Genomic DNA, 27,809 nt, shown 5'->3' with positions numbered 1-27,809 from the left:
TGAATATAGCGTACACTTAAACTGATATAGATTTTTTTTAGGTGGCTAAAATAGGTTTTGCTGCTGCCCCCTTCCACAGCAGTACATTGCTTTGCTTCCGTGCTGGTACTTCTGTCTGTTTCTTCAAACTGTGTGCATACCGAGCATCATCTACTGTAGATAATACACTGACTATGAAAAATTACCTCATACAACCCCATTTCAAAACACCCAAACTATCACTTTATGATACACTGATCAGCCATAACATTAAGACCACTGACAGGTGAAGTGAATAACATTGATTATCTTGTTACAATGGCACCTGGCAGTGGGTGGGATATATTAGGCAGTAAGGATGTGAGCGACTTTGACAAGGGCCAAACTGTGATGGCTAGACGACTGGGTCAGAGCATCTCAAAAAGTGCAGCTTTTGTGGGATGTTCCCGGACTGCAGTGGTCAGGGCAACGGGGTCAGACCCGAGGCTCATTGATGCACGTGGGGAGCGAAGGCTGGCCCGTGTTGTCCGATCCAATAGAAGAGCTACTGGAGCTCAAATTGCTGAAAAAGTTAATGCTGGTTCCGATAGAAAGGTGTCAGAACACACAGTGCATCGCAGTTTGTTGCGTATCGGGCTGTGTAGCCGCAGACCGGTCAGGGTGTCCGTGCTGACCCGTGTCCACCGCCAAAAGCGCCTACAATGGGCACGTGAGCATCAGAACTGGACCACGGAGCAATGGAAGAAGCTGGCCTTGTCTGATGAATCACATTTTCTTTTACATCATGTGGATGGCAACGAGTTCGAGGTGTTTACTCGGCCTCCAAATTCTCCAGATCTCAATCCAATCCAGCATCTGTGGGATGTGCTGGACAAACAAGTACGATCCACGGAGTCCCCACCTCGCAACTTACAGGACTTAAAGGATCTGCTACTGACGGCTTGGTGCCAGATACCACAGCATACCTTCAGAGGTCTAGTGGAGTCCATGCCTCGACGGGTCAGGGCTGTTATTGATTCATATTGATCTGCGCTGCCTAGTTTGAGCGTTTGGTCGGAGTTTGCGAGTGATTGACAGCGGGCTCTCATAGACGGCAGATTGTTTTCCTCCGGTCTGTGAAATCTTGCAGATGCCGTTAGGAGCACCGGAGGACACAGAGGCACATGATGTTTTTCAGATTACCTGTTTCATGTACAACTGTCAGGATATAGTGACAGTTTTATAAAAACAACTTTTTTTAATCATATTTGCTCCAACCTCGCCTACTTCTGCTTTAATGAGGTCACAGTCACAGGATTTTTCCACACAATTTTCGAGGAAATGTGGCTCTGAATTCCATATTTCACACGGGACTTGATGGATGTCCTGTTACTGTTCTGCACCTTTTTAATGTTTTCCCCTCTTTGTACATTTTGAAAACTCCCCAAAGCGAGACTGTGCTTTCACTTTTATCATCCCTGCTGTCTTCACTCTCATCAAGTGGTTGGCTGGATCTGGTGCCTCTTATTCAGGCGCATGCATCTTTCACTGGTTTAGTTGATTTCTGACTAGTCAGTAGATTCACTTTACCTTAATTTTCCTAATGTTGAATTTGGTTAGGATACCTACTACCTTTTGGGCTTCATTTTATGGAGAAATTAATTGGCAAAAAATTTGGCTGGTTGGGGACAAATTTTGTCTTAATAATATAGTTAAAGAAGTTTCCTTTAAAATTTTGCATCGCATACATCATGTAAAATAAGACATTGGAGAGATTTAGTATTGATATTGAGAAGAAGAAACAACACGTCATTTATTTTATCAGTGTATGTATACCAGAAACTTTTGTGTGGGTGCTGAACAATATTTATGAAGGAAAACTGGGCAAACAATTAAATTTCAGGAAAAGGACATACTTATATGTTTTGAAGGTAATGAGAAGGAAAAAATATATTATGATCTTTGTTCAGTTCATTCTAATTTTGGGAAAATTCCACATTCACATGAAAAGATGGGTGGACTCCAAATCTAATTTTGAATAATTTTTATCAATAACTGAGACAATATTGCACCATGACAAGAGTCAAGTCAAGTTTAGTTTATTGATCACATACACATTGACATGGCAGTGAGATTCTTTGTTCCTGTTTGTTACTCTCTCATCCCTGTATAATAGACAATCGATCAATCAATCAATTGAATAACAATAATGAAGTAAAATATAATCATCATTATAAACATTATAAATATAGCAGCAACAATAGCACATTGTTCGATAAAATATGAGGTAGGGAATACATACACAATTATAAAATAAATATAAGAGAAACATTAAGAATAAGAAGGCAATCAAAACTAACTATGTGTTTGACAAATTTCTTATGGACCGATGAGAATCTATTCAGATTTTATTTATTTATTTATGTACTTATTATTATTAATATTAATATTATCAATAATAATAATAATAATATAAAAAAAATATGTACCCCTTGCATGAACAGTTTTGAATGTATATCTTGTTATTGTACTTTACATTTTCTAAAATAAAAAAAAACATTCTTTACAAATAGAAACCAAAGTGATCCACATAGTGCAGGAGATGAAATGAGACACAAATTTTACCGCATAAAACTATTGGTAATACTTTTAATCTGAAAAACGCTAACCGGAAGTGTTTATCATCAAACCGGAAGTGTTCATACATTTCTAGCGGCGTGTTGTTTATTAGCCAGCAACATTGAACTCCCTTTGCCAAAAACCGCTCATTTGCATCCAACTCGTAGTTTGTTTACTAAACACAAGTACTCGAGCAACCCGACTACACTCACAGTGTTCTTCTTCTTCTTCTCCCGTCTTGTTAAATAAACCCATCTGTCATAAACCGAGCTATCCCGTTAGCTTGTCGTAGGTAGTCAGTGTGTACAGCAGGTGGACGCGGAGGTGATGCTGCAGTTACAGTCTTAAAGTGCACAGCAATAACATCAGGACAAGAAGGAGCATTGATGGCAGCTCGGCAGCCCTTCACAGACACGGACACGGCCGATGAAGCAGTGAGGGCGACCTGTGACGATGCAACTATCTGCAAAAGGTACCAGCAGGATAGTTCATCATTTAACCTCAATATGGCTTTAACTGCATGGAGGTCAGGTGAAGAGAGTTAATGCATGATCAGAGGTGATGCTGCATGAAACAATTAACCTACTACTTAAACGTCATAGCTACAGGTAATATGTGCTATTTTTTAATTTTTTATTATTATTTATTTATTTTGCACAATTTAAGACTATACAACATAACAACAAAATAAATGAATAAATAGCTACAGGTAATATGTGCTATTTTTATTTATTTATTTTGCACAATTTAAGACTATACAACATACCAAAAAATTAATGAATAAATAGCTACAGGTAATATGTGCTATTTGTATTTATTTATTATTTTTATTTTTTTATTTTGCACAATTTAAGACTATACAACATAACAAAAAAATTAATGAATAATATAAAGTGCAGGAAGAGGTAAAAAAAACAAAAACACTGGGCTTATCTGAAGCCTCCACCTAGAGACAAAATTAATATAAAGAAATAATATGACTACATAATAGTGATAACAAACAATTAGGACAAGATATATATAATAACATCAATAACAATACAGTAAATATATAAAAAAAGACAAGTGTGTGTGTGTGTGTGTATGTTGCGTGGAAGTGTATGGTTAATGTTTGTGAGGAGGATATTGATTTAAATATCTATAAAGAGTTGTGGGTAATCGTAACCAAACAACATTGTGAGTGGGAAAAAATAAAAAAAACATAAAATCAGATACATGGACAACATGGGGAAAAGCAATTACAAAACAGCAATTAAATGACACCTCAAGCAACTTTTGAAACATTTGACAGATGAACAGTTTTTTGATAGATGTGAAAAGCTACTCCATAATTTGCTTTCCCTAAATCTTATCAAAAATGTACTATGTACTATTTTGCCCAATAACTAGCACACACAGAGCAACATGATGTATCCCATGATGGTCCTGAAAAATACTGTATTTTTTATATGAACTCTGGTTTGCTAGTTGTTTTGACTAGCCACATTTTCTCATTGGCTCTGGGGTGAGCATGTACTGTATATACTCTGCTGCCAATGGTTTATTATGGGGCAGTTTGTTGTGAGGCATGTATGGATCAGACTGTACAGTGTGGACCACCAGCAAAACCTAAAATAGAGCAGAAAACTGCATAGATCTACAGAGATGGGTCTTGATCCTTTGTGCAATCAGCAGAACGTTCAGGGGGTCGTTTGGTTAAATAATAATTTAAAAAAGTGTATGTAGAATACATAATTACTGGTATGTATGTCACCTCCTCATCAAATGTATAAATCATTTACTAGGTTTGCTACCAGTAAAAGCTACTGGAAGGACCCTTACATCCAGTATTTCGTAAGATCTGTAGGAGAGCGGAAGGCACCTGAAATCAATAGAGGTAAGTGATGCAGTCTCTTCTTTCACACACATTTTTCTTTATTCTGGTGAAGGGAGACACATAGTCTGCAGCACCATGCTGCAGAGTTGAAAGACTGTGTGCAGCACATAGAGTAATGATGATGACTGTCCATATAAGCAGCTATCAACACCTCACTTTACAATGTGGTCAGGGAGGGGTTATCAGCAGCAGTAAATCCTCCCACTCACACAGTCATAATGTTTACAAAGACTTATATAGGCTCCATATTTGTGATCTTATTGCGATAGTATTTTAAATGCTACATTGCAAAGCCGTATTGCAAAAAAATGGTTTGAGGAATGTGTGTTTTATTAGCTGAATTTACTGTCCCCCTTATCTCAATTTGACAGGTTACTATGCCCGCGTTCAAGGAGTTAACCATCTCCTTGACGCCTTTATAAGGAAAGCAGAGTGCGACTGTCAAGTCATCAACCTGGGTGCTGGTCTGGACACCACGTTTTGGAGACTTAAGGTTTGCAACGTTGCATCTCACCGCCAGGACTCTGGTCTAAATGTGACTCACCATTGATCCTGTCTGATTTGACTAGGCCGGATCACATACTCTTATAGGTGCAGTGTGTAGGATCTGGCGGCATCTAGCAGTGAGGTTGCAGATTGCAACCAACTTAAACTTGCCAAGCATGTATGAGAACTACGGTGGCCAATTTGATAATGGAATGGAATAAAAGGACCCGCTCCTTATGTTGATATAAACGGCTCATTTTAAGGTAACGAAAACACAATGATTCTTATTTTCAGGGGATTATACACTAAAGAAAACATACTTATTCATATTATATTCCATTTCTACCAATAGATCCCCCGAAATGCTACACACTGTTCCTTTAAGTATCTTCAAAGCATTAATTAATGCACAGACCTTTATTTTGTGTGTGTGTGTGTGTGTGTGTGTGTGCTATAGGATGAAAACCTCATGCCACGGAAGTTCTTTGAAGTTGACTTTCCAACAGTTGTGGCCCGAAAAATACACAATATCAAGTAAGACTACAATGCTACTATTATATTTATCATAACTATTATTATTATTATTATTATTATATTTTATTTTTATCTATCCATACATGAACCTGATCAGCCACAAGTTTCCCTTACAGATTAGAAGATCTGGTTATATATTATTATGCAATATGTTACTGCATAAACATACATATAAATAAGGAAAATCACATTTGAATTCAAGCTTTAAGTAGACAGTATAACTGTCATTATAAGGACGTACATTTAGAAGTACAAGTGTATGATGCTTTTGTATTGGCGTTGCAATGTGGGGTCGAGGTCTGTAGAGGGAGACAGAGCTACATTTACAGCTGTTGTACAAAATAACTCAGAGAACAGTGAGTTTATACTGTATATTCTTATATTATATTATATACAGATATATCTATTATATGTAAATAATACCTACCAGTGTTCAGATTAAGCTCTTTATAAGTGTTCAGTCAGAAATGTCTTGCTTACTGCAGTAAGTGCAATATCATCACAGTTACTACCATGGAAGCTAAAAAACACAATAAGATGTAAAAAACAACAAAAAAAAAACTATTTGGGTTCCTATGAGCTATTGATAATAGCGTTAAACTTGTAACATTATTTATACACTATAAAGTACACCTGTTTCACAAAGGGGTCAGTTCAACTGTTTGGTCATTTTAGAGGCTGTAGTTTGTGGGGCTGTTGAATTGTATTGCGTTATATTAAGAGGTGTTTCTAGTATATAGTCTACTCTCTTTCAGACAAATGTGATTAATCGATTAGTTGTCAATTAAATTAATCGCCAACTATTTTGATAATAGATTAATCTGTTTGAATCATTTTTTTTTTTTTTTAAGAAAAAAATAAGTTCAAAATTCTCTGATTCCAGCTCCTTAAATGTGAATATTTTCTGGTTTCTTTACTCCTCTGTGACAGTAAACTGAATATCTATGAGTTGTGGGCAAAACGAGACATTTGAGGACGTCATCTTTGGGAAACACCGATCGTCATTTTCTGACATTTTATAGACCAAACAACTAATCGATTAATCGAGAAAATAATCGACAGATTACTCGGCAGTGATTATAATCGTTAGTTGCAGCCCTAAAATGTGGTGAATAAAATATGAAAAAAACTCATGGAATTATACGATCTAAAGTTGAGTTAACATCATTTCAACAAAAGAAAATATTCCAATCTTCATGAAGGTTAGGATTTATTGCAGGTCTATATATGATGCTTTCGTAGCAGAGAACTATAAACAGATAGTGTTGCATGTAAAGTGCCTGATTGTAATGTAGCTTCAGGTTTATTGCTGACAGGCAGTTTTGGTTATGAATTGTAATGGTGTGTTTTGTTTGTTTCTTTTCTACTAGGACAAAACCACCCCTGTCCAAACCCCTCATTGAAACCCACTCAACAGACTCCTTATTACTAGGTAATGAACACAAGTTACAATCATTACATAACTCTATGTGGTTTAGGTCTGTTTAGTATTCACAGTGTATGTTGGTGTGTTTTTGTTTGGCTCAGACGCTCACAGCCTCGACTCAGACCGCTACTGCATCATCGGAGCGGACCTCAGAGACATCTCCGGTTTGGATGAAAAGCTGAAGAAGTTCCAGCTGAATCCAGAGTATGTGAAGTCATATTTCCCTCATCTCAGTTTCATCTCAATTTTTATGCTTCATACTAGTCATGCTAAGGAAACAATTTAGTTTTGAGTCCACTGTAACAGACATGAGTTTAGTTCCTTTTAAAGCTTCTGACGCTGAGTGTTTTGATTCTTAAATGATCGTAGGTGGTATCATTTTATCGGTTGCAGTGGACCAAGTCACACATTGGCTATTTTGTAGTAGCTGGATGGCACAGACATCCTTTTTCTTACAATGGGATGTTTTCCATGGCTCCCGGCTCATAACTCACACATCATTACCTTTTATTTATCCAGGGAAGTGTGAGTAAGAGCGAGGCTCTCTCTCTCTCTCAGGAAGCTGTCGGATGTCAATGTGTGGATTTATGGTTTTTATTAGTCTGTATTGTGTAAGAGCGAGGGTCGTTACTTTTTTATGTTCTGCCTACCCACACTACAGGTTGGAGTGGAAATGTAACATTCCTCCGTGGGTATGATAGATTTTATAGTGTGAGTGGTAGTAGGATAAGGATGAGGTCGGTTGATTAGCTTAGATAAGAGCTAAGATATCTTAAAAACGTTACAAATGTCAATGAAGTTCGGTGGAAAGTGAACGTCGTTGGTGTCTCTCCTGATCCGCTGTTGTCAACATTGAATGATTCATCAACAGTTTCACTATTTTCTACTGTGTTTAGCTGAATAAGAAAATGTGTACGCTATGTTTATATTGATGCATATCTGGATCCAGAAAACAGAATTATAAAAAAAAATATGAAAATTTAGAGGTTTGTTTGACCGTGGTAGAGGTCCGGTCTCTCTGAGTGTTTTCTAGTCATGTTGTTGTGGTTAAGTGTACTACTGTTCTCGCTCCCAGATTACCCACATTGCTCCTGTCAGAGTGCGTGTTGGTCTACATGACGCCCTCCCAGTCCTCCAATGTAGTTCACTGGGCCGCAGAAACCTTCCACACCGGCATGTTCATCAACTACGAACAGGTAAACGGGACAAATGATTTAATCCAAGTACAGCAGGAGAACACAGTCGTTGGCTTCTGTTATCCGAGTGACACCTTACTCAAGTATCTGAAGTTTCTATTTTTATTTTTATTTGTATATAAAGGTATTTTAATAGACAGAAGTAGTACATGTGTGTTTGAGCTGAGATTTAAAGGGACTGTATGTAAGTTTTTACACGTATAAACGTTTTTAAATTATTTTTTATTGTGTGAACAGGTTGTAACCTAACCTCAAAAATGAGACCTTCCGCGACTTTTTGGGTTTCCTCTATCAGCCTGTAGACTGCTTTTAATGTGAAGAATGTGGAACGTCTTTTCTGTGAAAATCCAACAGATGTGACGTCATGCGCGCTCGCGAGTGCCTTTACTCTCTTCAGCTACGCTTACAGGGATAACAGTGTGCAACCACAGCTAACGTTTGGTTAGAAATAGAGTACGCTAACGCCAAAAATGACCAGTCTCCACCACAACCAAGACTCCAATACAAATTCCACAGAAGCACAAAGGTTATATTTAGTGAAGCCCGTCTGGCAAAACAGGAATGTGAACGTCATTGGGGGGAAAAAACTGTCACAGGTGTCACTTTTAACAAGCAATTTCTGATTCTTACATAGAGCCCCTTTTAAATGATGTAGCTTAACGTAAAGGCTTCATCCACTCAACCTGATCTGTGCGTCTAGGTGAACATGAGCGATCGATTTGGCCAGGTGATGATCGAGAACCTGCAGCGTCGCCAGTGCACCCTGGCAGGAGTGGAGGTCTGCATGTCTCTAGACTCTCAGGTAACCTCCAGCACTCAAACTCAATATTTCACAACAAATACAAGGAGGATTATTATAATGAGTTGAGTGGCTCTGTGAGGCTAGTAGCCTGTCAAGTCCAAAATGTCCTTTGAACACTCAGTGAAGTGTTTTAATGTGTGTTTTTTTGCAGAAGGAGCGCTTTCTGAAGACGGGCTGGGAGCATGCTGATGCTCTAGATATGATGACGGTCTACAGTATGCTGCCCCAGGATGATGTGGCAAGGTAACATCACCCAGCATCTGAAAAAGTACTACTTAGTATACACTTAAAGGACCAGTGTGTAGGATTTCGGGGGGGGATCTATTGGCAGATTTGGAATATAATATTCATAACTGTGTTTTCATTAGTGTATAATCACCTGAAACTAAGAATCAAAACACTCAGCGTCAGAAGGTTTAAAAGGCGGCTTAAAAAAAGGAACTAAACTCATGTCTGTTACAGTGGATTCAGATTGCACAATGGCACAAATGATCAAAACCTCCACAGAAACGTCTCAAATGTTGGTTAAATACACTGCTTACATATCATGATATTACTCTCCTTGATGTATCATATTTAGCAATATTTTAGCCACATTTCAAGTCCACATGAGGTCGAGTGTTTATTACTCAAAACATACATTATGGGTGGTGTAGCCTTTCAAATGAGGCTCCAGACGTTACATCTGCATTACAGCCATGCAGACATTCACCAGAGTGTTATCTAGAGTGGCTCACCATGAGAAAACCCAGAGATAAGCTTCAATTCTTGGATATCTTAAAGGGCCAGTGTGTAACATTTAGGATCTATTAGCAAATATGAGATATAATATTAATAATTATGGGTTGTCTTTGGTGTATAATCACCTGAAACTACAAATTGTTGTGTTTTCGTTAGCTTAGAATGAGCCCTTCATATCTACATAGGGAGCGGGTCCTCTTCACGGAGTCCGCCATGTTGCTCCGCCGTGTTTCTACAGTAGCCCAGAACGGACAACCAAAATACTGGCTCTAGAGAGAGCCTTTCATGTTTTTACGTTACCTTAAGGCCACCGTAGATAGCTAGCAGCTAGCTAGCACCTAGCTAGCAACTAGCTAGCAGATTGCAAAACCGTGGTAATGCCAGCCGCCGTCTGTCTTCCGTTGCTCCTTCAGTAGTGTTAGTATGGTAAGAATGGTCTCTGAGCAAGGCGAACGGCATTACCACGGTTTTGCACACAGTGGCTCACGTTACCACAGTCTTGGGAAGGTAGGAGTGAGCGGAGGGGTACTCAGTTGGTTGCAATCTGCAACCACACCTCTAGATGAAGCCAAATCCTACTTACTGTAACTTTAAACTTATTTGGCTCGGGACAAGTTTTTAACAGCAGACCTGCGTTATGAACTGGGGGTGTGGAGTTTGAAAGAAATGGCCGTTTACCAGGCGGAGGGTCCAACAAAAGATGTTACCGTGTTGCATTATGGGAAGTGCAGCATCGAGATTTTTGGAGCTGGAACCATAGGAACTAAAAGTCAGGATATCTCAGTCTCTGCTGCATCAATTTTTGCAATTCATTCTTCAAATCTTTCTTTCGCTAGTCCCACAAATTTGTGGGAGTCCTGTAATGTAATGTGTCCCAAATCACAGGAATACCCCTTCACTCTTAACCCTTTTCATATTGATGATTACGTTTGCATTCACACCAGATCTGGCGGTGCAGCGATTCAGCAGTTGTTCGGCGGTGTTGGTTGGCCGTCATTTAAATGGCCCATTTGTGTGACGTCGTTGTTGTGAAGTTTAACCCTCCAACGTTGCACAACTAGACTTTATATTTCACAATTATTGATTTCCGTCGGCGCGTTTTTATGATCTTGACATTTCCAACCGCACTTGAAGGCAGCTTCATTAATTTCACAGCAGCTAGACAAGAAAAGATGGAGGGACTGTGCCTTTTGCTGGAGCTTGTTGCAGGAAACAGGCTTCCAAATTCCCCACAGAATTGCTCCACCAAGCATCCATGTAGTCAGCTCCTACACAAACTCCTGGGCAGTTGGGGTAAGTGCTGGTGTTTTGTATTTTAACCTGTATCGAAGTTTTTTTGTTCCCATGGCAGCGAGAGGAAGGGATGTTAACTGTATTCTCTCACAAACTCGCTGGTTACGTGATTGGTCAGAGGTCAAGGGACCCCTTTGAAAATGGCCATGCTAGTTTTTCTGGCAGTAAATCTGGAGCGTTATTTAGCCTCCAAGCTAGTATGACATGGTCGGTACCAATGGATTCATCAGGTTTTCTAGTTTCATATGATGCCAGTGTCGTCACTCTAGCTGTTAAACTGAACCTGTTTCAATCTAAAAATCGCAATTTGCGTTAATGCGTTAAAAAAATGAGTGGCGTTAAAACAAATTTGCAGTAACGCGTCATTATTGCGTTAACTTTGACAGCCCTGGTTTCTACTTTTTGCTTTTTGCGTTTTCACCGTCCTGCCGGATCTGGTGTGAATGCAGCGTTAGGAATGTTTTAGTAATGGAGTCTTATAGTACATCTCAGACTTAAGTTAGTGTTATTATTAATGATTGGTGCCGTTTATTGACTTTGATCAACAACCAGTAGGAATTGAAACAACACTGAAACATCCCCCTTCGGTGAAACAAACAAAATAAGTCATACTTTCACACTGGAGGAAGGTAAATTAGAAGCTTGGAGTGTTGGTGTTTCAATTGCAAACCCTGCAGGATGATGTCATCTGTGTATAGTCTAATATGAAAGATCATATTCCCGAACAGATGATGAAACATTTCTTTTATTTCTTTTCAGAATTGAGCGTCTGGAGTTCCTGGATGAGAGGGAGCTGCTGCAACAACTGCTTCAACACTACAGCATCAGCTGGGCCACCAAGGACAAACTCAATCTGGGTAATTCACACGTGTTACAGTTCAATTTAAATGAATGGGTATGTTAGCTGTCGTAGGAAATATGTTCCAGGGTCATCTGCGATCACCACGGCGCCACGCTGTCCGTTAGTTTATTTACTTTGTGTTACTAATATGTGTTAAATGTTTCATATTCCCACCCATCCTCCCAGTTTGAACGTCGGGTGTGGTAATTTACAAGAACAGGTCATGTTCTGTTTCCTCAGGTCTGTCACAGTTGGCATTTTGAGTGAGAAACTGCTCCGCTGTTGGACGCGCTTTACATGTGTGTACGCCAAAATCAACAACAGGAGAACACGTTGGGGAAAAAGGAAGCTCATATTCTCCGTCAAGGCTCTCGTCAGGGAGCTGTTCCGGCGTGAAAACATCATCATCAGCAGAATGCGGTTTGACGAGCGTCCTTTGTAACCCCGTACATGTGGAAGATAAGAGATGATTAGGTTGAGAATTGTGAAGAGGTTTGTCCCTATACACTGGCACTCAGTTAACAACTGTAAACAAATTAGTTTTATGAATTTGCTTCCAGACATATTTTGTCTACGCACTTAAACAAAAACATGATTTCAAAATCCATCTGCTCAACCTGTGTTGGATGTTAATGAAAGTATGACGTTTTCAGATTTCATATATTTGTCCTTTTTTCTGGTTTTTATGTGCCATTTTTGATTTTTATTTATTAATCAATTGTACTTCCAGACTCGTTTTCTGACAAAAACATACATACGTGCATGCCTGCGTGCATGCCTGCGTGCATGCCTGCGTGCATGCCTGCGTGCGTGCGTGCATGCGATAGAAATAGTGTCAAACTGCAAGAAATGCATTTACATTTCAAACCACTGGTTCATTTAAAACATTTTCTAACAGCACAGAGGACATGATGACAGATTAGTTTGTGATAGATTATATTTGATGAAGGCTGTTCAAGTGCAAGTTGAATAAAAATGTCTCTTTGTGTAAGACTGTGTTGCTCATTGTTGTTCATTTATGTACCTTGTTATTGACTTCATATCTTACCTATCAGCTGGGTTATCTGCAGTGGGAGGGACAAGCTGATATAATAACTAATAAGCTATATGAATGTTTGTGTGTTCAGTTACATTGTGTAAACAGGATTGGGTTCATTCAGAGAGAAATATATCTTTATATTAAACTATATTCCGATTTTTAAAGGGCCAGTGTGTAACATTTAGGGGGAATCTATTGGCAGAAATGTAATACATTATTATTAAGTACAGTGCCTTCAGAAAGTATTCAGACCCCTTCACTTTTTCACATTTTGTTATGTTGCAGCCTTATGCCAATAAAATTACTTTTTTCCCTCATCAATCTACACGTAATACACCATAATGACAAAGTTGAAACAGAATTTTAGAAATTTTTGCAAATTTATTAAAAAGGAAAAACTGAAATATCACATTGACATAAGTATTCAGACCCTTTACTCAGTATTGAGTTGAGGCAACTTTGGCAGCGATTACAGCATCGAGTCTTCTTGGGTATGACGCGACAAGCTTTGCACACCTGGATTTGGGGAGTTTCTGCCATTCTTCTCTGCAGATCCTCTCAAGCTCTGTCAGGTTGGATGGGGACCGTCGGTGGACAGACATTTTCAGATCTCTCCAGAGATGTTCGATTGGGTTCAAGTCAGGACACTGGCTGGGCCACTCAAGGACATTCAGAGAGTTGTCCCTAAGCCACTCCTTTGTTATCCTGGCTGTGTGCTTAGGGTCATTGTCCTGTTGGAAGGAGAACCTTCGGCCCAGTCTGAGGTCCTGAGCGCTCTGGACCAGCTTTTCATTAAGAATATCTCTGTATTTTGCTCCGTTCAGCTTTCCCTTGATCCTGACTAGTCTCCCAGTCCCTGCCGCTGAAAAACATCCCCACAGCATGATGCTGCACCACCATGCTTCACCGTTCGGATGGTATTGGGCAGGTGATGAGCGGTGCCTGGATTCCTCCAGACATAACGCTTAGAATTGAGGCTAAACAGTTCAATCTTGGTTTCATCAGACCAGACAATCTTGTTTCTCACAGTCTGAGTGTCCTTTAGGTGTCTTTTTGCAAACTCCATCTGGCCACTCTGCCATAAAGCCCAGATCGGTGGAGTGTTGCAGTGATGGTTGTCCTACTAGAAGTTTCTCCCATCTCCAAACAGGATCTCTGGAGCTCAGCCAGAGTGACTATTGGGTTCTTGGTCACCTCCCTTACCAAGGCCCTTCTCCCCCAATTGCTCAGTTTGGCCGGGCGGCCAGCTCTAGTGAGAGTCCTGGTTGTTCCAAACTTCTTCCATTTAAGAGTTATGGAGGCCACAGTGCTCTTGGGGACCTTCAATGCTGCAGAATTTTTTTATAGCCTTCCCCAGATCTGTGCCTCGACACAATCCTGTCTCTGAGCTCTTCAGGCATTTCCTTCGACCTCATGGATTGGTTTTTGCTCTGATATGCATTATCAGCTGTGAGACCTTATACAGACAGGTGTGAGCCTTTCCAAATCATGTCCAATCAATTGAATTTACCACGGGTGGACTCCAGTCAAGGTGGAGAAACATCTCAAAGATGATCAAGGGAAATGGGAGACACCTGAGCTAGATTTCAAGTGTCATAGCAAAGGGTCTGAATACTTATGTCAATGTGATATTTCAGTTTTTCCTTTTTAATAAATTTGGAAAAAATTCTAAAATTCTGTTTCCACTTTGTCATTATGGTGTATTGAGTGTAGATTGATGAGGAAAAAAAGTAATTTTATTGATTTTAGCATAAGGCTGCAACATAACAAAATGTGAAAAAAGTGAAGGGGTCTGAATACTTTCTGAAGGCACTGTATGTTTTCTTTAGTGTATGATCACACGAAAATATGAACTGTTGTGTTTTCGCTACCTTTGAATGAGCCTTTTATATCTACATACAATCGTGGCTGCCATGTTTCTACGGTAGCCCAGAACGGACAAACCAAATACTGGCTCTAGATAGGGTCATTCGCATTTTTTTGCATCGGCCACCGTAGTTCTCCTCCACGCTTTGCACACGGGAGAAGTTTCAGTTGGTTGCAATCTGCAACCTCACCCCTAGATGCCGCCAAATCTGCCAAATGCATCTCTAATTATGATACAGTAATAAAATCCATATGATTCTGAAATGTGACATTCTGCATAATGAGTACTTTTAAAAGTGCTAAATGCAAGATTGGAGGCATTTCTATTGCCTTTATTGCCATTTTAATACTGTAGTATTGCTACTTTTATTTACGTAAATGTTCTGAATACTTTTCCCATGACTGTCTGTTTGTCATCGACTTCAAACTGATAATATATTAATAAGTGTTGTGTTGCTGATATTCGCTGACCACAAAGTGACCAAAGAAATATGATTTATTTCAAGTTCAACATGAAAAAACAAAGTTTACACACTCTTCAGTTGTATTAAAATGATTTCACTGATAGAAGACTAAAAGACGTGGTAATACTACAACAAAACAAGTGTTGCTTGAGTGCTGACACCCCTCATCCTTATCACTCAATAACAGTACTTTAATTTTATGAGCTTCTCCTGATTGCCATCAGTCCTGGAAGTAAAAACAAAACAATTGCAGGAAGGTGGGGCATCAGGGGAAAGAAATGGGGATGTGCGTATGTCCTTTATGGATCATCCCTAAGAATGGCTCATATACATAAGTTCATCAGACCACCCAGTGCGAGGCTGTGGTCCACCAGAGGAACAAGTGGCACTTGGTATTAGTCAGGATGTCAGGGATGGAATCCAAGACAGAAGTCTTCACAATAACTGAGACGGGAGGAGAGCCGGCAGTTGAGAAAGGCAATGCCAACAAGAAGAGATGTGTCTTTGAGCAGTATGTGCAGCCCTGCCTGGCTGAGCTGTTTGGGACCAGCCTGTTTGTGTTTGTGGGGTGTGCGTCTGTCGTTGGGAACGTGGGAGCAGGTGGTGTCATCCAGCCTGCTGTGGCTCATGGACTGGCTCTGGGAGTGCTGATCATGATGTTTGGGCCAATTAGGTAAAGACTGTTTAATGCTTGATATTGCATGTTTTTGAGCTGAATTTCTTTGTTTTTACAATATTAGTAAGGTCTTATGTGTAGAGCAAACATAAGTTGACTTGTTTAAATTGACTTTTCCTTAACATGTGAGTGTGATTACTGGTATTTAGACAGCATGCAACCACAGCAGAGGATGTAATATTCACATTATGACTTTCTGTCTCTCATTGACTTGTTCTATTTCATTCAACAAAGTTCGTACAAATACAAAGAATCACCTGCAAATATTGTTTATGTCATGCCCTGATGGATAGGTGTCATTATTATCAGTTCATAACAACATTTGGGAGTAAAGTTCATTGTGTTTATTGCAGTGGGGGCCACTTTAACCCTGCGGTGTCTCTGAGCGTCTACCTGTGTGGAGGGATGGGGCTTCCACTGCTGCTGCCTTACATCCTGACTCAGATGTGTGGGGGGATGATCGGTGCTGGTTTGACCAAGGTGGGAAAAAATTTAAAAAATATGGAAGCCCAATTCTGCCAGGAAAAGAAAAAAAAACATGAAAAGTTAGTCATAATAAAATTTAAAAAACTGATGGTAATTCAAAACTTACATAGTCGATAGTAGTTGGCTTATTAAGTAAGAAATATGAGATAGTAAAATATTATTTTGGCTTATTCTTTAATTTTTTAAGTTGCAATGTTGACTTATTATTTCTTAATTTTGACATAGTAAGTCAAATTTTGAGATAATAATTTAAAATATTAGATAATAAATACAAATTTAGACTTAATAAGTGAAAAGTACATAATATCTCAAAATCTTGATTTGGTATTTGAAGACTTTGTCTTAAAATCACATAATTTTGACTTAGGAAGTATTTTTTTTTTTACTTAATATCTCGAAATTTTAACACAGTAAGTACAATGTTTGACTTATCAAGAAAACAAGAAAACAAGAAAAAAACAAAACATGAAAAGTTAGTCATAATAAAAATAAAAATACTCATGGTAAGTCAAAATGTTAACTTACATAGTCAAAAGTATTTGACTTATTAAGTAAAGAATTTGAGATAATAAGTTAAAATATAATTTTGACTTATTCCATAATTTTTTAAGTTACAGTGTTGACATATTATCTCTTACTTTTGACTTAATAAGTCAAAGGACTTTGTAATTCAAGATTTTTACTTAAAATAACATAATTTTAACTTAGAAAGTCAAATTTTGTACATAATATCATAATCAATAAGTTCAATTTTTGACTTATTATCTCACGGTTTTGACTTACTAATGTAAAAATTTTGACTTATTTCTTAAATGTGACTTATAATGTCATTACTGTGACTTTTTTGTTTAAACTGTGCCTCAACAAAACACAAAAGTACTGTTTTTTGGCAACCTTTAACCCAGGTCTTGATTTCCTTACATGCGTTGTTGGGTAGAAAAAAAAATAAAGGGTGAAAATAAATGAAAACTATTCACTCTTTTATCATGGACTTGATGATATATATTAATTTTTTTTTTAACTTGCAGGCAATCTACCCCGATACTTTATATGCTTCTTCCCTTGGAGGAGCCTTTAACATCGACGCCAATGATCTGGCTAGAACCACTCTGGCAGAGGCGGTGATGTCCCTGTTCCTCACCACGGTGGTGTGCATGGGGGCCGTCAACAACCAAACCCGCTCGCCGTGGGCTCCTTTCGGCATCGGCCTCACTGTGACAGCAAATATATTTGCAGGGTAAGAGTCATCCCACACTTCACCATTATTCCATCTGTGTCTATCAGTCTTCCAGATCACAACCAGAGCAGAAGCCAGCATTTTTTTTTTTTAAATACTGAGGTCATGACAGCAAAAATAAATCTGTAAAAATCTATATTTTTCATATTTCATTTATTTCGTTAGCTGTTTTCTGCGAGTTTTATTTATATGAAGCAGCTCCTATTTCTTTCAAGATATTCTCAATTTTCCTTAATTAGTGCGTGATATATAATTCTCTCCAGGAGATTTCCTCGGAAATTATGAACCCATAGAAATAGAATGTTAATGTTTTATTTCCCTACATGAAGGCCTAAATTCTCCAAGCAAGGAGTCATACTAAATCCTCTAAATTTTGTTGACCTATAAGTAGTCCAATTTAAATATACTAAGTCTAAAAATACTGGAATCAGCATTAAAAAAAATTGCAGGTTTTTAAAAAAATAGAATATAAACTCCCCCCAGACTGCTAAACAGTCATGTTCAACAGTCAACAACATTTAGATTACATTTAAAAGACACAGAGGACATGACCACAGTCCTCAATGTTAGCCACATGTTTTAATCTGCAAAACAAGAAATCATGAGCAGAATTTGAGACTTTATGGTGCATTAAAACCATAATCGGATCACTATTGTATCACTGTTGCATCACTCTAAATGTGCTGGCTGTTGTTTCAGAGGGATTGTGTCTGGAGCCTGTTTGAACCCGGCCCGAGCCTTCGGTCCTGCAGTGGCTGCCAACCACTGGAACCACCACTGGGTCTACTGGGTCGGACCCACTTGTGGAGCGCTGCTCACTGTCAGCTTCATCAGGTACAGTAGTTGAGAACTCAGTGGTGGTTTCCCTTATTATTCAACAGGCTTTCAACATTTTCTTTGAATGTAGTAAAACTTGAAGTTGGTTAAATATGCAGAGGGAACTGTTGTTGAAACCTAAAAGATACCCTGTGGAGTTTTTGACCACCGGTGGGTGGCGCTATGGAGCAATGTTTTTACGAGACCGGTTGACGTCACATTCACATCCTCCAGCGCTGTTCCACTGATCGACAGTTGGGGGCGGTAATTTACAACAAACGTAGCAATGTGCGAACAAAGGCAGTGAAGAAGGAGACTGCTATTAAGCAAACATAAATGTAAATGATGCAGCATTTGAAATAAATATTTATGTGTATATTTTATATATGTATATATTTTGGCTTTGCAAACGTTTTAGGAGGGAGGAAATGCACTCAAGACCTCAATAATACACACATATTGTTTTAGTGTGAAATATTGAACACCTTTTTTTGTTTATAATAAAACTCCACGGGGCACCTTTAATTATTGCAGTTCTAATCAAACTGTATTTCCAGCATGTTCTTTGGTAGTTTGGGGTACTTTCCCCGCCCTATCAGATTGCAGTTTAAGTTAATAAGAAATGCTGTGGATGCATGAAAGAACCTGATTGGTTGAGTTAAATGTAAATGGGTGGAGCCAAAGAAGCATATAAACGAAGAATACAGAGATATCTATATGCCACACGTGATGCCGAAAGGTCAGCACAGTAGGTGACTTATCTCTTATGTAGATAGATAGATAGACAGGTGTATAGATCAGGGGTTACAGTAGATCAAACCCGGAGGTTGCGTTGCTAAATATTTCTTAATAAGTAGTTTATAACAGTAGCAACCTCCCTCCTCCTTTTCCACTGGACTTCAGTCTAACCTTACCCAGAGCCAAAAACTGTGCTCCTTTAGCTCCACCCAATGAGCTTTAGCTTTATTACAGTTTGACCTCTTAGCTACTTGTTTTAGATCAGTCAAGCTGCTGCTATTAAATATGCTTCCTAACAATGGATGGATCATGAGACAATGGGCCCCTGGACACAGACATGTAAAACGTCCCCCAGACTTAAAGTAGCACTAAACAATTGTAGTAATTTTGAGTCTCTTTGTAGTTGTTTTATGTCTTTTTGTGGTTGTTTTGTCTCTTTGTAGTTGTTTTGTATATTTTTGTGGTTGTTTTGTCTCTTTGTAGTTGTTTGTATCTTTTTGTGGTTGTTTTGCATCTCTTTGTATTTGTTTTCGTATCTTTTTGTAGCTGTTTTGTGTCTTTTTTGTCTCTTTGTAGTTGTTTTGTATGATTTTGTGGTTGTTTTGCATCTTTTTGTTGTTGTTTTGCGTCTCTTTGTAGTTGTTTTGTATCTTTTTGTAGTTATTTTGTGTCTTTTTTGTCTCTTTGTAGTTGTTTTGTATGATTTTGTGGGTGTTTTGAGTGTCTTTGTAGTCGTTTTATATCTTTTGTGGTTGTTTTGCATCTCTTGTTGTTGTTTTGTGTCTTTTTGTGGGCATTTGAAGTCTCTTTGTAGTCGTTTTGCATTTATTTGTGGTTGTTTAGCATCCTTTTATATTCATTTTGCACCTTTTACTTGTTTTGTGTCCCAGACATTTTGCAGGTGAATCACAGGGCCTGTGCCCGATAGGCAGTTCAATAATCCATCCATGTTCTTAACATGATATTAAATCCTACTCTGTGCTGTTGTGAATGACAAATAATTGACGTATCAATCACTCTTTTGCAGGTTGTTGCTTGGTGACCAGAAGACTAGAGTTGTGTTAAAGTGAATGTGTAAATTATTAAAGAGACAGAGAGAAAGGATATCCCGGCTGACGTGATGACAGCATTTCCAATTTGGATGTTCACAATACTCAACAATTAGTCTGTAATATATACATTTGTCAGCATAATGTGTGCAAATATATGTGTCCTTGAACCAGCTGTTCTTATAATAATTGTCTGCTCCTACTCAATGACATGTTTGTATTTCAAGATTCAATAAAGTGTTTGATGATATGATAGGGATCTGATAGCTACTCCAAACTTGGACATTACGTGCTCGATGACTGCTGGGAAACATCCCAAGTTGTTTGATAATAAAATTCCATGAATACAATATTTCTTACAAATGATCACACTTCAGAATCAGAATCAGAATCAGAATTGTGTTTATTGCCAGGTGTAAGAGATTTACACTAGGAATTTGCTTTGGTTATGTTGGTGCAAGTCAAACAGTATAATAACAAAATAGATAAAAACGTTAGAATAAAATAGAATTTAAAAAATAGAAATTTTAAGAATATACAATATACAAAATAAGCTTTAAACAAAAATAAACATGATATAAACAGATAGTGCAAATATTGCCGGAGTGCAAACAATCAGGTATCAGAGGGAGAGAGAGGGATACAGTAGGGGGTGGTATTTAGAGTGTATGAAAGAGGGGGAGAGCCAGTGTCGGCGGGGCAATAGTGTGTGTGTGTGTGTGTGTGGGACGGAGAGAGTCACGGGGGCAGAGGGGCTGTTGGAGAGCCCCACTGCCCTGGGGAAAAAACTGTTTTTATGGCGTGAGGTTTTGGTCCTGATGGACCTTAACCTCCTGCCAGATGGCAGAGTCTGAAATAGATGGTGACCAGGATGGGAGGGGTCAGCCACAATCTTCCCTGCCCTCCTTAAGGTCCTGGAGGTGTACAGCTCCTGGAGGGAGGGAAGGTTGCAGCCGATCGCCCTCTCTGCAGCACGGATGACTTTCTGTTATCTATTAACAGTCTTTTTGTTCTCATTGTTTGGTTCAAAGTCCTCGATGGGAAACCATGCTTTGATAGCTTTATTACTTAAAACATGGTGCAAGGACAGGGCACCGCGGTATACAATAAAGCTAGATTAGAATCATAAACTGGTGCCCTTAGATCAGCTGAAACAAAGCAGGGAGTTAGAATGAAAAACTTTCTTAAACAGATGGGCTTCAAAACTATAGATAAAAAATTGAAGATGGATGATCAGCACTTTACACCCACGCAAAACCTATCCATCCACTAAGTGCAGGACTGTAGCAACCACGCATAGAAACTATATATAACATGTTTGTTTCATTGAAGAAGTATGAAAAAGTAATTGAATAATATGCCTACAATCACAACTTGTTAAAGTTCGGTAATACAATATTAATAAAAAGTCACATTTGAATATAGATGGGTGACAAATTAAAAGACAAACCAACCCAAAATAAGCCTCCAGGGGATGTGTTACAAAAACCAGTAACCAGTGTTACAAAATATGTTTTCTTATCTAGTGTCACTGGTGGAAGACATATTAAGATACTTTACTTAAGTAAAAGTACTAGACCACAATATCAAAATACTCCATTGCAAGTAAAAGTCCTGCATTCAAAAGCTCAATTAAGTAAAAATACAGATGTGTTAAACGTACTTAAGTTATCAAAAGTAAAAGTACTCATTATGAATTGAAAATATCTAAATGTTATAACATGCTGGATGCAACGCTTCCGCAAAAGCGCTGTTGATCGGGACGGCGTTATCAGTTGTAGCCGCAGTGCAGAGCACCGGCCGTGAGCCAGCCAGTGGGGCACGCTCACATGCACCAACATGCACTAAAAGGCACGCACGGCCGGCCCGGCTATGTCAGCAAAGCACAGAGAAGCTCGGACTACAACACACACAAAGGGAGGGAGAGAGACTTTATTCTCTGCTCAGGTAGACATTACTCATCTATATCTTTACATAGCATGCATTGTTTGATGCTATGTTAATGCTCTCGATATCATATAGAGAACCTTCAACAATGTACTTAAAGTATCAAAAATCAAAGTACAAATTATACAGAAAAATAGCCTCTGTGTGTTATATTGTTAATACTGATGCAGCAGTGTGTAATGTAATATTCCTGATTCAACTGTTATCAGGCCATTAAATTGGCGTTATCAGTCGCTATACACACGTAGGCAAAATTGTTGGTACCCTTCTGTTAAAGAAAGAAAAACCCACAATGGTCACTGAAATAACTTGAAACTGACAAAATTAATAATAAATAAAAATTCACTGAAAATTAACTAATGAAAATCAGCTATTGTTTTTGAATTGTGGTTCAACAGAATCATTTAAAAAAACAAACTAATGAAACTGGCCTGGACAAAAATGATGGTACCCCTAGAAAAGATGTAAAATAATGTGACCATAGGGACATGTTAAACTAAGGTGTGTCCTGTAAATAGCATCACAGGTGTCTTCAAACTTGTAATCAGTCAGTCTGCCTATTTAAAGGGTGAAAAGAAGTCACTGTGCTGTTTGGTATCATGGTGTGTACCACACTGAACATGGACCACAGAAAGCTAAGGAGAGAGTTGTCTCAGGAGATCAGAAAGAACATTATAGACCTTCATGTTAAAGGTAAAGGCTATAAGACCATCTCCAAGCAGCTTGATGTTCCTGTGACTACAGCTGCTCATATTATTCAGAAGTTTAAGGTCCATGGGACTGTAGCCTACCTCCCTGGACGTGGCCGCAAGAGGAAAATTGATGACAAATCGAAGAGACGGATAATACGAATGGTAACCAAAGAGCCCAGAACAACTTCCAAAGAGATTAGAGGTGAACTCCACGGTCAAGGTACATCAGTGTCAGATCGCACCATCCGTCGCTGTTTGAGCCAAAGTAGACTTAATGGAAGACAACCGAGGAGGACGCAAATCATAAAAAAGCGTATTGACAAGCCACAAAGCTTCTGGGAGAATGTCCTTTGGACAGATGAGACAAAACTGGAGCTTTTTGGCAAGTCACATCAGCTCTATGTTCACAGATGCAAAAATGAAGCATACAAAGAAAAGAACACTGTACCTAATGTGAAACATGGAGGAGGCTCGGTTATGTTCTGGGGCTGCTTTGCTGCATCTGGCACAGGGTGTCTTGAATCTGTGCAGGGTGCAATGAAATCTCAAGACTATCAAGGCATTCTGGAGCGAAATGTGCTGCCCAGTGTCAGAAAGCTTGGTCTCAGTTGCAGGTCATGGGTCCTCAAACAGGATAATGACCCAAAACACAGCTAAAAACACCCAAGAATGGCTAAGAACAAAATATTGGACTATTCTGAAGTGGCCTTCTGTGAGCCCTGATCTAAATCCTATTGAACATCTGTGGAAGGAGCTGAAACATGCAGTCTGGAGAAGGCACCCTTTAAACCTGAGACAGCTGGAGCAGTTTGCTCACGAGGAGTGGGCCAACATACCTGTCGACAGGTGCAGAAGTCTCATTGAGAGTTACAGAAATCACTTGATTGCAGTGATTGCCTCGAAAGGTTGTACAACTAAATATTAAGTTAAGGGTACCATCATTTTTGTCCAGGCCAGTTTCATTAGTTTGTTTTTTAAAATGATTCTGCTGAACCACAATTCAAAAGCAATGTCTGATTTTCATTAGTTAATTTTCAGTGAATTTGTATTTATTATTACTTTTGTCAGTTTCAAGTTATTTCAGTGACCATTGTGGGTTTTTCTTTCTTTAACGGAAGGGTACCAACAATTTTGCCTACGTGTGTAAGCACCATAGATGTGGGTCATTGGGGGCCTACTACGCCTACTAGGTTGTAAAAATGAAAGTTAAAAGCAACACGTTGTTACATGTAAAACTGAATGAAACGTCACGTTTTGAACACAAACAAAAAGGCTTCTTTAGGTTTCGCCAACAGAACTACAACTTCTTTAGGTTTAGGCAAAAACAAAAAACACTTGGTTAAGTTTAGGGAAAACCCTTGTGTTTTGGGTTAAAATAACTATGAACACAAAGACAACTACATATCAGAATGTAATGGAGTTTCACACTGTCTATACTACAGCACCTGACTTCCGCTTCTGCTCCTGTCATAATTACTACGGTCTAGATGTTGTGCTCTTTTACACTTTCTTTCAGTGATCTACCATGTGAATAGATGTTCAAACCTACTAGTGGGTGTAGTAGGCCCCTAATGACCCACATCTATGGGGCTTATAGCGATTGATAACGCTTTAATTTAATAGCCTGACAACAGTATAATCGGCTGTTGGTCGAGCTACTTTTAATTACTTTATATTCACATACTGTAGCTAGTTTAGTGCAGTGGTTCCCAACCTATGGATCTGGCCCCGTCCAAAGGGTCACAAGATAAATCTGTGGGGTCATGAGATGATTAATCGGAGAATAAAGATTAAAAAACTAAATTCTGCTACACAAATGTGTATTAATAGATGATATTATATGTTTGGTCTCTTTCTCTTTCTCTCTTTGGGCCTCAAACTGTTTTTCAATCGAAACTATGTGAGAAGTTTAGAGGGGAAATGTCTCTTTATCGGAACTGCCAACAACTCAACCCAACTATACACTGCGTTTTTGAGGTCACCAGGTTGGGAATTTGGTTTAATCTTTAATCTTCTGTGTTGTATTTATACAGGTTTTCAAAGTGACTTTTAACTATTGCTGTTCAATAAATGTAGTGGAGTGAAAAGTTTCCCTCTGAATAGTAGTACAGTCGAAGTATAAAGTAGCATAAAATGGAAAATGTACTCAGTAAATGTCCTTAGTATAGCATTAGTGGAGTAGTATAAAGTCTATGATCTTATCCATCTTATCTATACTGTTATTCTATGTGTGTACCTGCATCCAAGTAAAGTAATGATGATGATGAATAACAGGTACTTATCTGACCCCACTGACTGAGGTCAACCTCATCTTGTTTTGAACCTCATCACCTCTTTTACTAAAGGTCACCCTGAGAACTCCTTCCAGGACTAATACTTCGCCTGACTCCCTCTGAAGAGGTGTCAATGCACTTGTTTGGGGCGGAGATTGTATTGATGCAATGAATCTTAGCCTGGCCTTCACCCTTGATGTTTTATGACCCCGCTGACGCAATTCCAGTTCAGTGTTCCAGCTACTGGAGACGAATATAAACAACCTTAGCACCTTGCAGTGCCCTTTACTTAGTCTGCAGGCTGGGTCAGGTGTAGGTATAGGTGCTGGAGGTGTCTGTGTGAGAGTCTTCCGAAGTCTCTTATAGGCCTGAAATCAAACAAAGCAGCAATGGGGCTTGAGAAAATGGGAATGGAAGACACAGACTCTACTCTGATGGAGAAGGGCCAGAAGCCACCAGCACCCAAACCTCCCAACAAATACGAGAAGCTCTTCCAGCCCTGCCTGGCCGAGATAGTGGGGACCATGTTCTTCGTCTTCGTCGGCTGCGTGTCCGTCATCGAGAACGTGCCGGCGGCTGGTCGGCTGCAGCCGGCCCTGGTGCACGGACTGGCTGTGGCGGTGTTGGTGGCGGTCATGGATAACATCAGGTAAAGAACAGAATGAAATAGAGTCAGATGCAGGCATTTGGAAAAGAAAAACAGTTTCCCATCTCAACTTTTCTGTGCTGCTTCTCTTCCTCCAGTGGCTCCCATTTCAACCCTCCCTTCACTATTGCCATCTACCTGTGTGGAGGCATGGAGCTGATCATGGTGGGACCCTACCTGGCCAGCCAGCTGATTGGAGGAGTGCTGGGAGCTGGAATGGCCAAGGTCAGTTGAAAGTGAACCACCTAATGAAAGCTACACTGAAAGGATGCCTGTTTCCTTTTACACTTAAACATGTCAAATCCAATTAACAATAATAATACATTTCATAGATGATGGTCCCTACAGACCGCTACTTCAACGCCACCGGAGCAGCGTTTGATATCCTCAAGTCAGAGAGCCAGCTGTCTGGAGCCATCTTCGGGGAGGTGGCCATGACCTGCTTGATCACCATGGTGGTGCTGCTGGTGGCGGTGAACGGCAAGACGAAAACCCCACTGGCTCCGTTCCTGGTGGGCTGCACCGTCATAATCAACGTCCTGGCAGGGTGAGATAAAAGGGCGAGGACCATTAACAGTTTATTGTGCACCGTGTTAAACATTTACACCAGATTATTGGATCTGAAAGTCACCAGTCAGTTGCTACTTTCACTTGCATGATTCAGCTTTTTACAGTGTGCGGAGTAGCTGACCTTTAAATTCAAAATGAAAAAAGGTTTAAAAATAAAGTTTCCTAAAATGAAATGGTAAAAAACTGAAAAAAATGTCAAACATTTATACTTTTTTTTTTTATCAAGACAAATATTTGAAGTTTCTTTTACATTGAAGTCGGAGACGGATATGTTTTGGCGGGACAACAGCCAAAAACAAAAAAAACATTAAAGGTGTTTTTTTAATTTTTATTTATATTTTTATTTATTTTATTTGAAAGGCAGTAGTAACCTTTATTCATTTAATTTCATCGTTCACAAATCCATATGTGTTTCTGCAAATTTCCTACACTATTCAATTATTTCAAAATAAAATGACTTCAAAATGATTATTTCAAAATCAATATTTAAATAATCCACACTGACAGGAAAATGATTACATAACTTTAAAATGCAAATCAATGTACCAAATTTCCACTCTTATTGTCCATATTATTTTTTTAACCTTATTTTTTATTCATATTTCTGGCCTGCACCACCAGAAAATGTCAAATGGTGTAACTATTCAATAATTTAAAAATAAAATTATTTCAAACTTATTATTTTGAAAATCATTATTTAAATAATCCACACTGCCAGGCAAAGGAATTAATAGCTTTAAAATGTAAGTCAATGTAGCAAAAGTAATTCAATGTCATTGTTTATTATCCATATTATTATTATTATTATTATTGTTTTTATTTTTATACCTCAACATAATATATATATTTTTTTAATAAACAAATGATTATGAATTACACGATGACAATCTAAATGTATATGATGTTTTTTCTTCTACAGTTGTATCATCTAAAATGTTTTTTTTTTTTTTAAATCGTATTAATAATTAAACATGTTTTATCCTGGTGGGTGCAGGGGTGACGTATCAGGCACGTGCCTGAACCCTGCCAGAGCTTTCGGTCCAGCTGTGATGACCAACTACTGGGTCTACCACTGGGTTTACTGGGTGGGACCCATCGGAGGAGGCCTGGTGGCCGCTGCTTTGCTCAGGTGAGACAAGCCAGGTATTATTATGACAGAATTAACATTAATAAACAATATATCATGAGTGATAAAGACTCACAATGCCCCTCTCTTCTCTTTCAGGCTCATTCTGGGTGATGATAAGTTACGAGTTGTTATGAAATCATAACTCTATTGTGTGTTTATTGCCATGCTGGCTACAATAAACCTGTAAACATTGTCTGTCTCACCATATCAGGAGATATACTCTTTACTGACATGCAGTCAGTTTGATGCTGTACTTTTCTTTTTTTTCTTCCTTGTCAAACTGTGTGATCACCATGTGGGGGTTTTTTCAGAATGAAATAAAGAACAAAAACATGTAGATGATCTCTTCATTTTATTCCCATAAACAAATAAATGCCTGTAAACATTTTACTGTTACTTGTGCATGCAT

At 38.8% G+C, this 27,809-nt stretch overlaps 3 protein-coding genes across 3 annotated transcripts; all 3 read left to right on the top strand.

Moving 5' to 3' along the window:
• Positions 1 to 2,633: 2,633 nt before the first annotated feature.
• lcmt1 (leucine carboxyl methyltransferase 1) lies at positions 2,634 to 12,521 on the top strand. Its single transcript, XM_074620647.1, has 11 exons — positions 2,634 to 3,049; positions 4,362 to 4,453; positions 4,825 to 4,946; positions 5,397 to 5,473; positions 6,844 to 6,905; positions 7,001 to 7,103; positions 7,975 to 8,095; positions 8,796 to 8,897; positions 9,049 to 9,140; positions 11,691 to 11,788; positions 12,013 to 12,521. Exons 1-11 carry the CDS (start codon positions 2,964 to 2,966, stop codon positions 12,033 to 12,035), a joined length of 978 nt encoding a protein of 325 aa, XP_074476748.1. The 5' UTR covers positions 2,634 to 2,963; the 3' UTR covers positions 12,036 to 12,521.
• Positions 12,522 to 15,453: 2,932 nt separating this feature from the next.
• LOC141758240 (aquaporin-8-like) lies at positions 15,454 to 20,472 on the top strand. The gene is made up of 5 exons (XM_074619448.1): positions 15,454 to 15,814; positions 16,171 to 16,297; positions 17,332 to 17,540; positions 18,240 to 18,374; positions 20,122 to 20,472. Exons 1-5 carry the CDS (start codon positions 15,546 to 15,548, stop codon positions 20,162 to 20,164), a joined length of 783 nt encoding a protein of 260 aa, XP_074475549.1. The 5' UTR covers positions 15,454 to 15,545; the 3' UTR covers positions 20,165 to 20,472.
• A 3,509-nt stretch (positions 20,473 to 23,981) lies between these two features.
• LOC141758878 (aquaporin-8-like) lies at positions 23,982 to 27,735 on the top strand. The gene is made up of 6 exons (XM_074620648.1): positions 23,982 to 24,767; positions 25,128 to 25,704; positions 25,800 to 25,926; positions 26,034 to 26,248; positions 27,266 to 27,400; positions 27,497 to 27,735. The coding sequence occupies exons 2-6, from the start codon at positions 25,445 to 25,447 to the stop codon at positions 27,540 to 27,542; spliced, it is 783 nt and encodes a 260-aa protein (XP_074476749.1). The 5' UTR covers positions 23,982 to 24,767; positions 25,128 to 25,444; the 3' UTR covers positions 27,543 to 27,735.
• Positions 27,736 to 27,809: the final 74 nt, after the last annotated feature.

The sequence above is a fragment of the Sebastes fasciatus genome, chromosome 20 (assembly GCF_043250625.1).
Source record: "Sebastes fasciatus isolate fSebFas1 chromosome 20, fSebFas1.pri, whole genome shotgun sequence".
NCBI lineage: Eukaryota > Metazoa > Chordata > Actinopteri > Perciformes > Sebastidae > Sebastes > Sebastes fasciatus.
This window is presented reverse-complemented; position numbering and strand designations above follow the sequence as displayed.

Bases quoted from the DNA above. Each gene is read 5' to 3' on its own strand.
- lcmt1 (XM_074620647.1), top strand. From the start codon at position 2,964: ATGGCAGCTCGGCAGCCCTTCACAGACACGGACACGGCCGATGAAGCA. The intron at 4,947-5,396 runs GTTTGCAACGTT...TGTGTGCTATAG, and splicing joins CCACGTTTTGGAGACTTAAG to GATGAAAACCTCATGCCACG. The intron at 8,096-8,795 runs GTAAACGGGACA...CTGTGCGTCTAG, and splicing joins TGTTCATCAACTACGAACAG to GTGAACATGAGCGATCGATT.
- LOC141758240 (XM_074619448.1), top strand. From the start codon at position 15,546: ATGTCAGGGATGGAATCCAAGACAGAAGTCTTCACAATAACTGAGACG. The intron at 17,541-18,239 runs GTAAGAGTCATC...CTGTTGTTTCAG, and splicing joins ACAGCAAATATATTTGCAGG to AGGGATTGTGTCTGGAGCCT. The intron at 18,375-20,121 runs GTACAGTAGTTG...ACTCTTTTGCAG, and splicing joins CTCACTGTCAGCTTCATCAG to GTTGTTGCTTGGTGACCAGA.
- LOC141758878 (XM_074620648.1), top strand. From the start codon at position 25,445: ATGGGGCTTGAGAAAATGGGAATGGAAGACACAGACTCTACTCTGATG. The intron at 26,249-27,265 runs GTGAGATAAAAG...TGGTGGGTGCAG, and splicing joins ATAATCAACGTCCTGGCAGG to GGGTGACGTATCAGGCACGT. The intron at 27,401-27,496 runs GTGAGACAAGCC...CTTCTCTTTCAG, and splicing joins GTGGCCGCTGCTTTGCTCAG to GCTCATTCTGGGTGATGATA.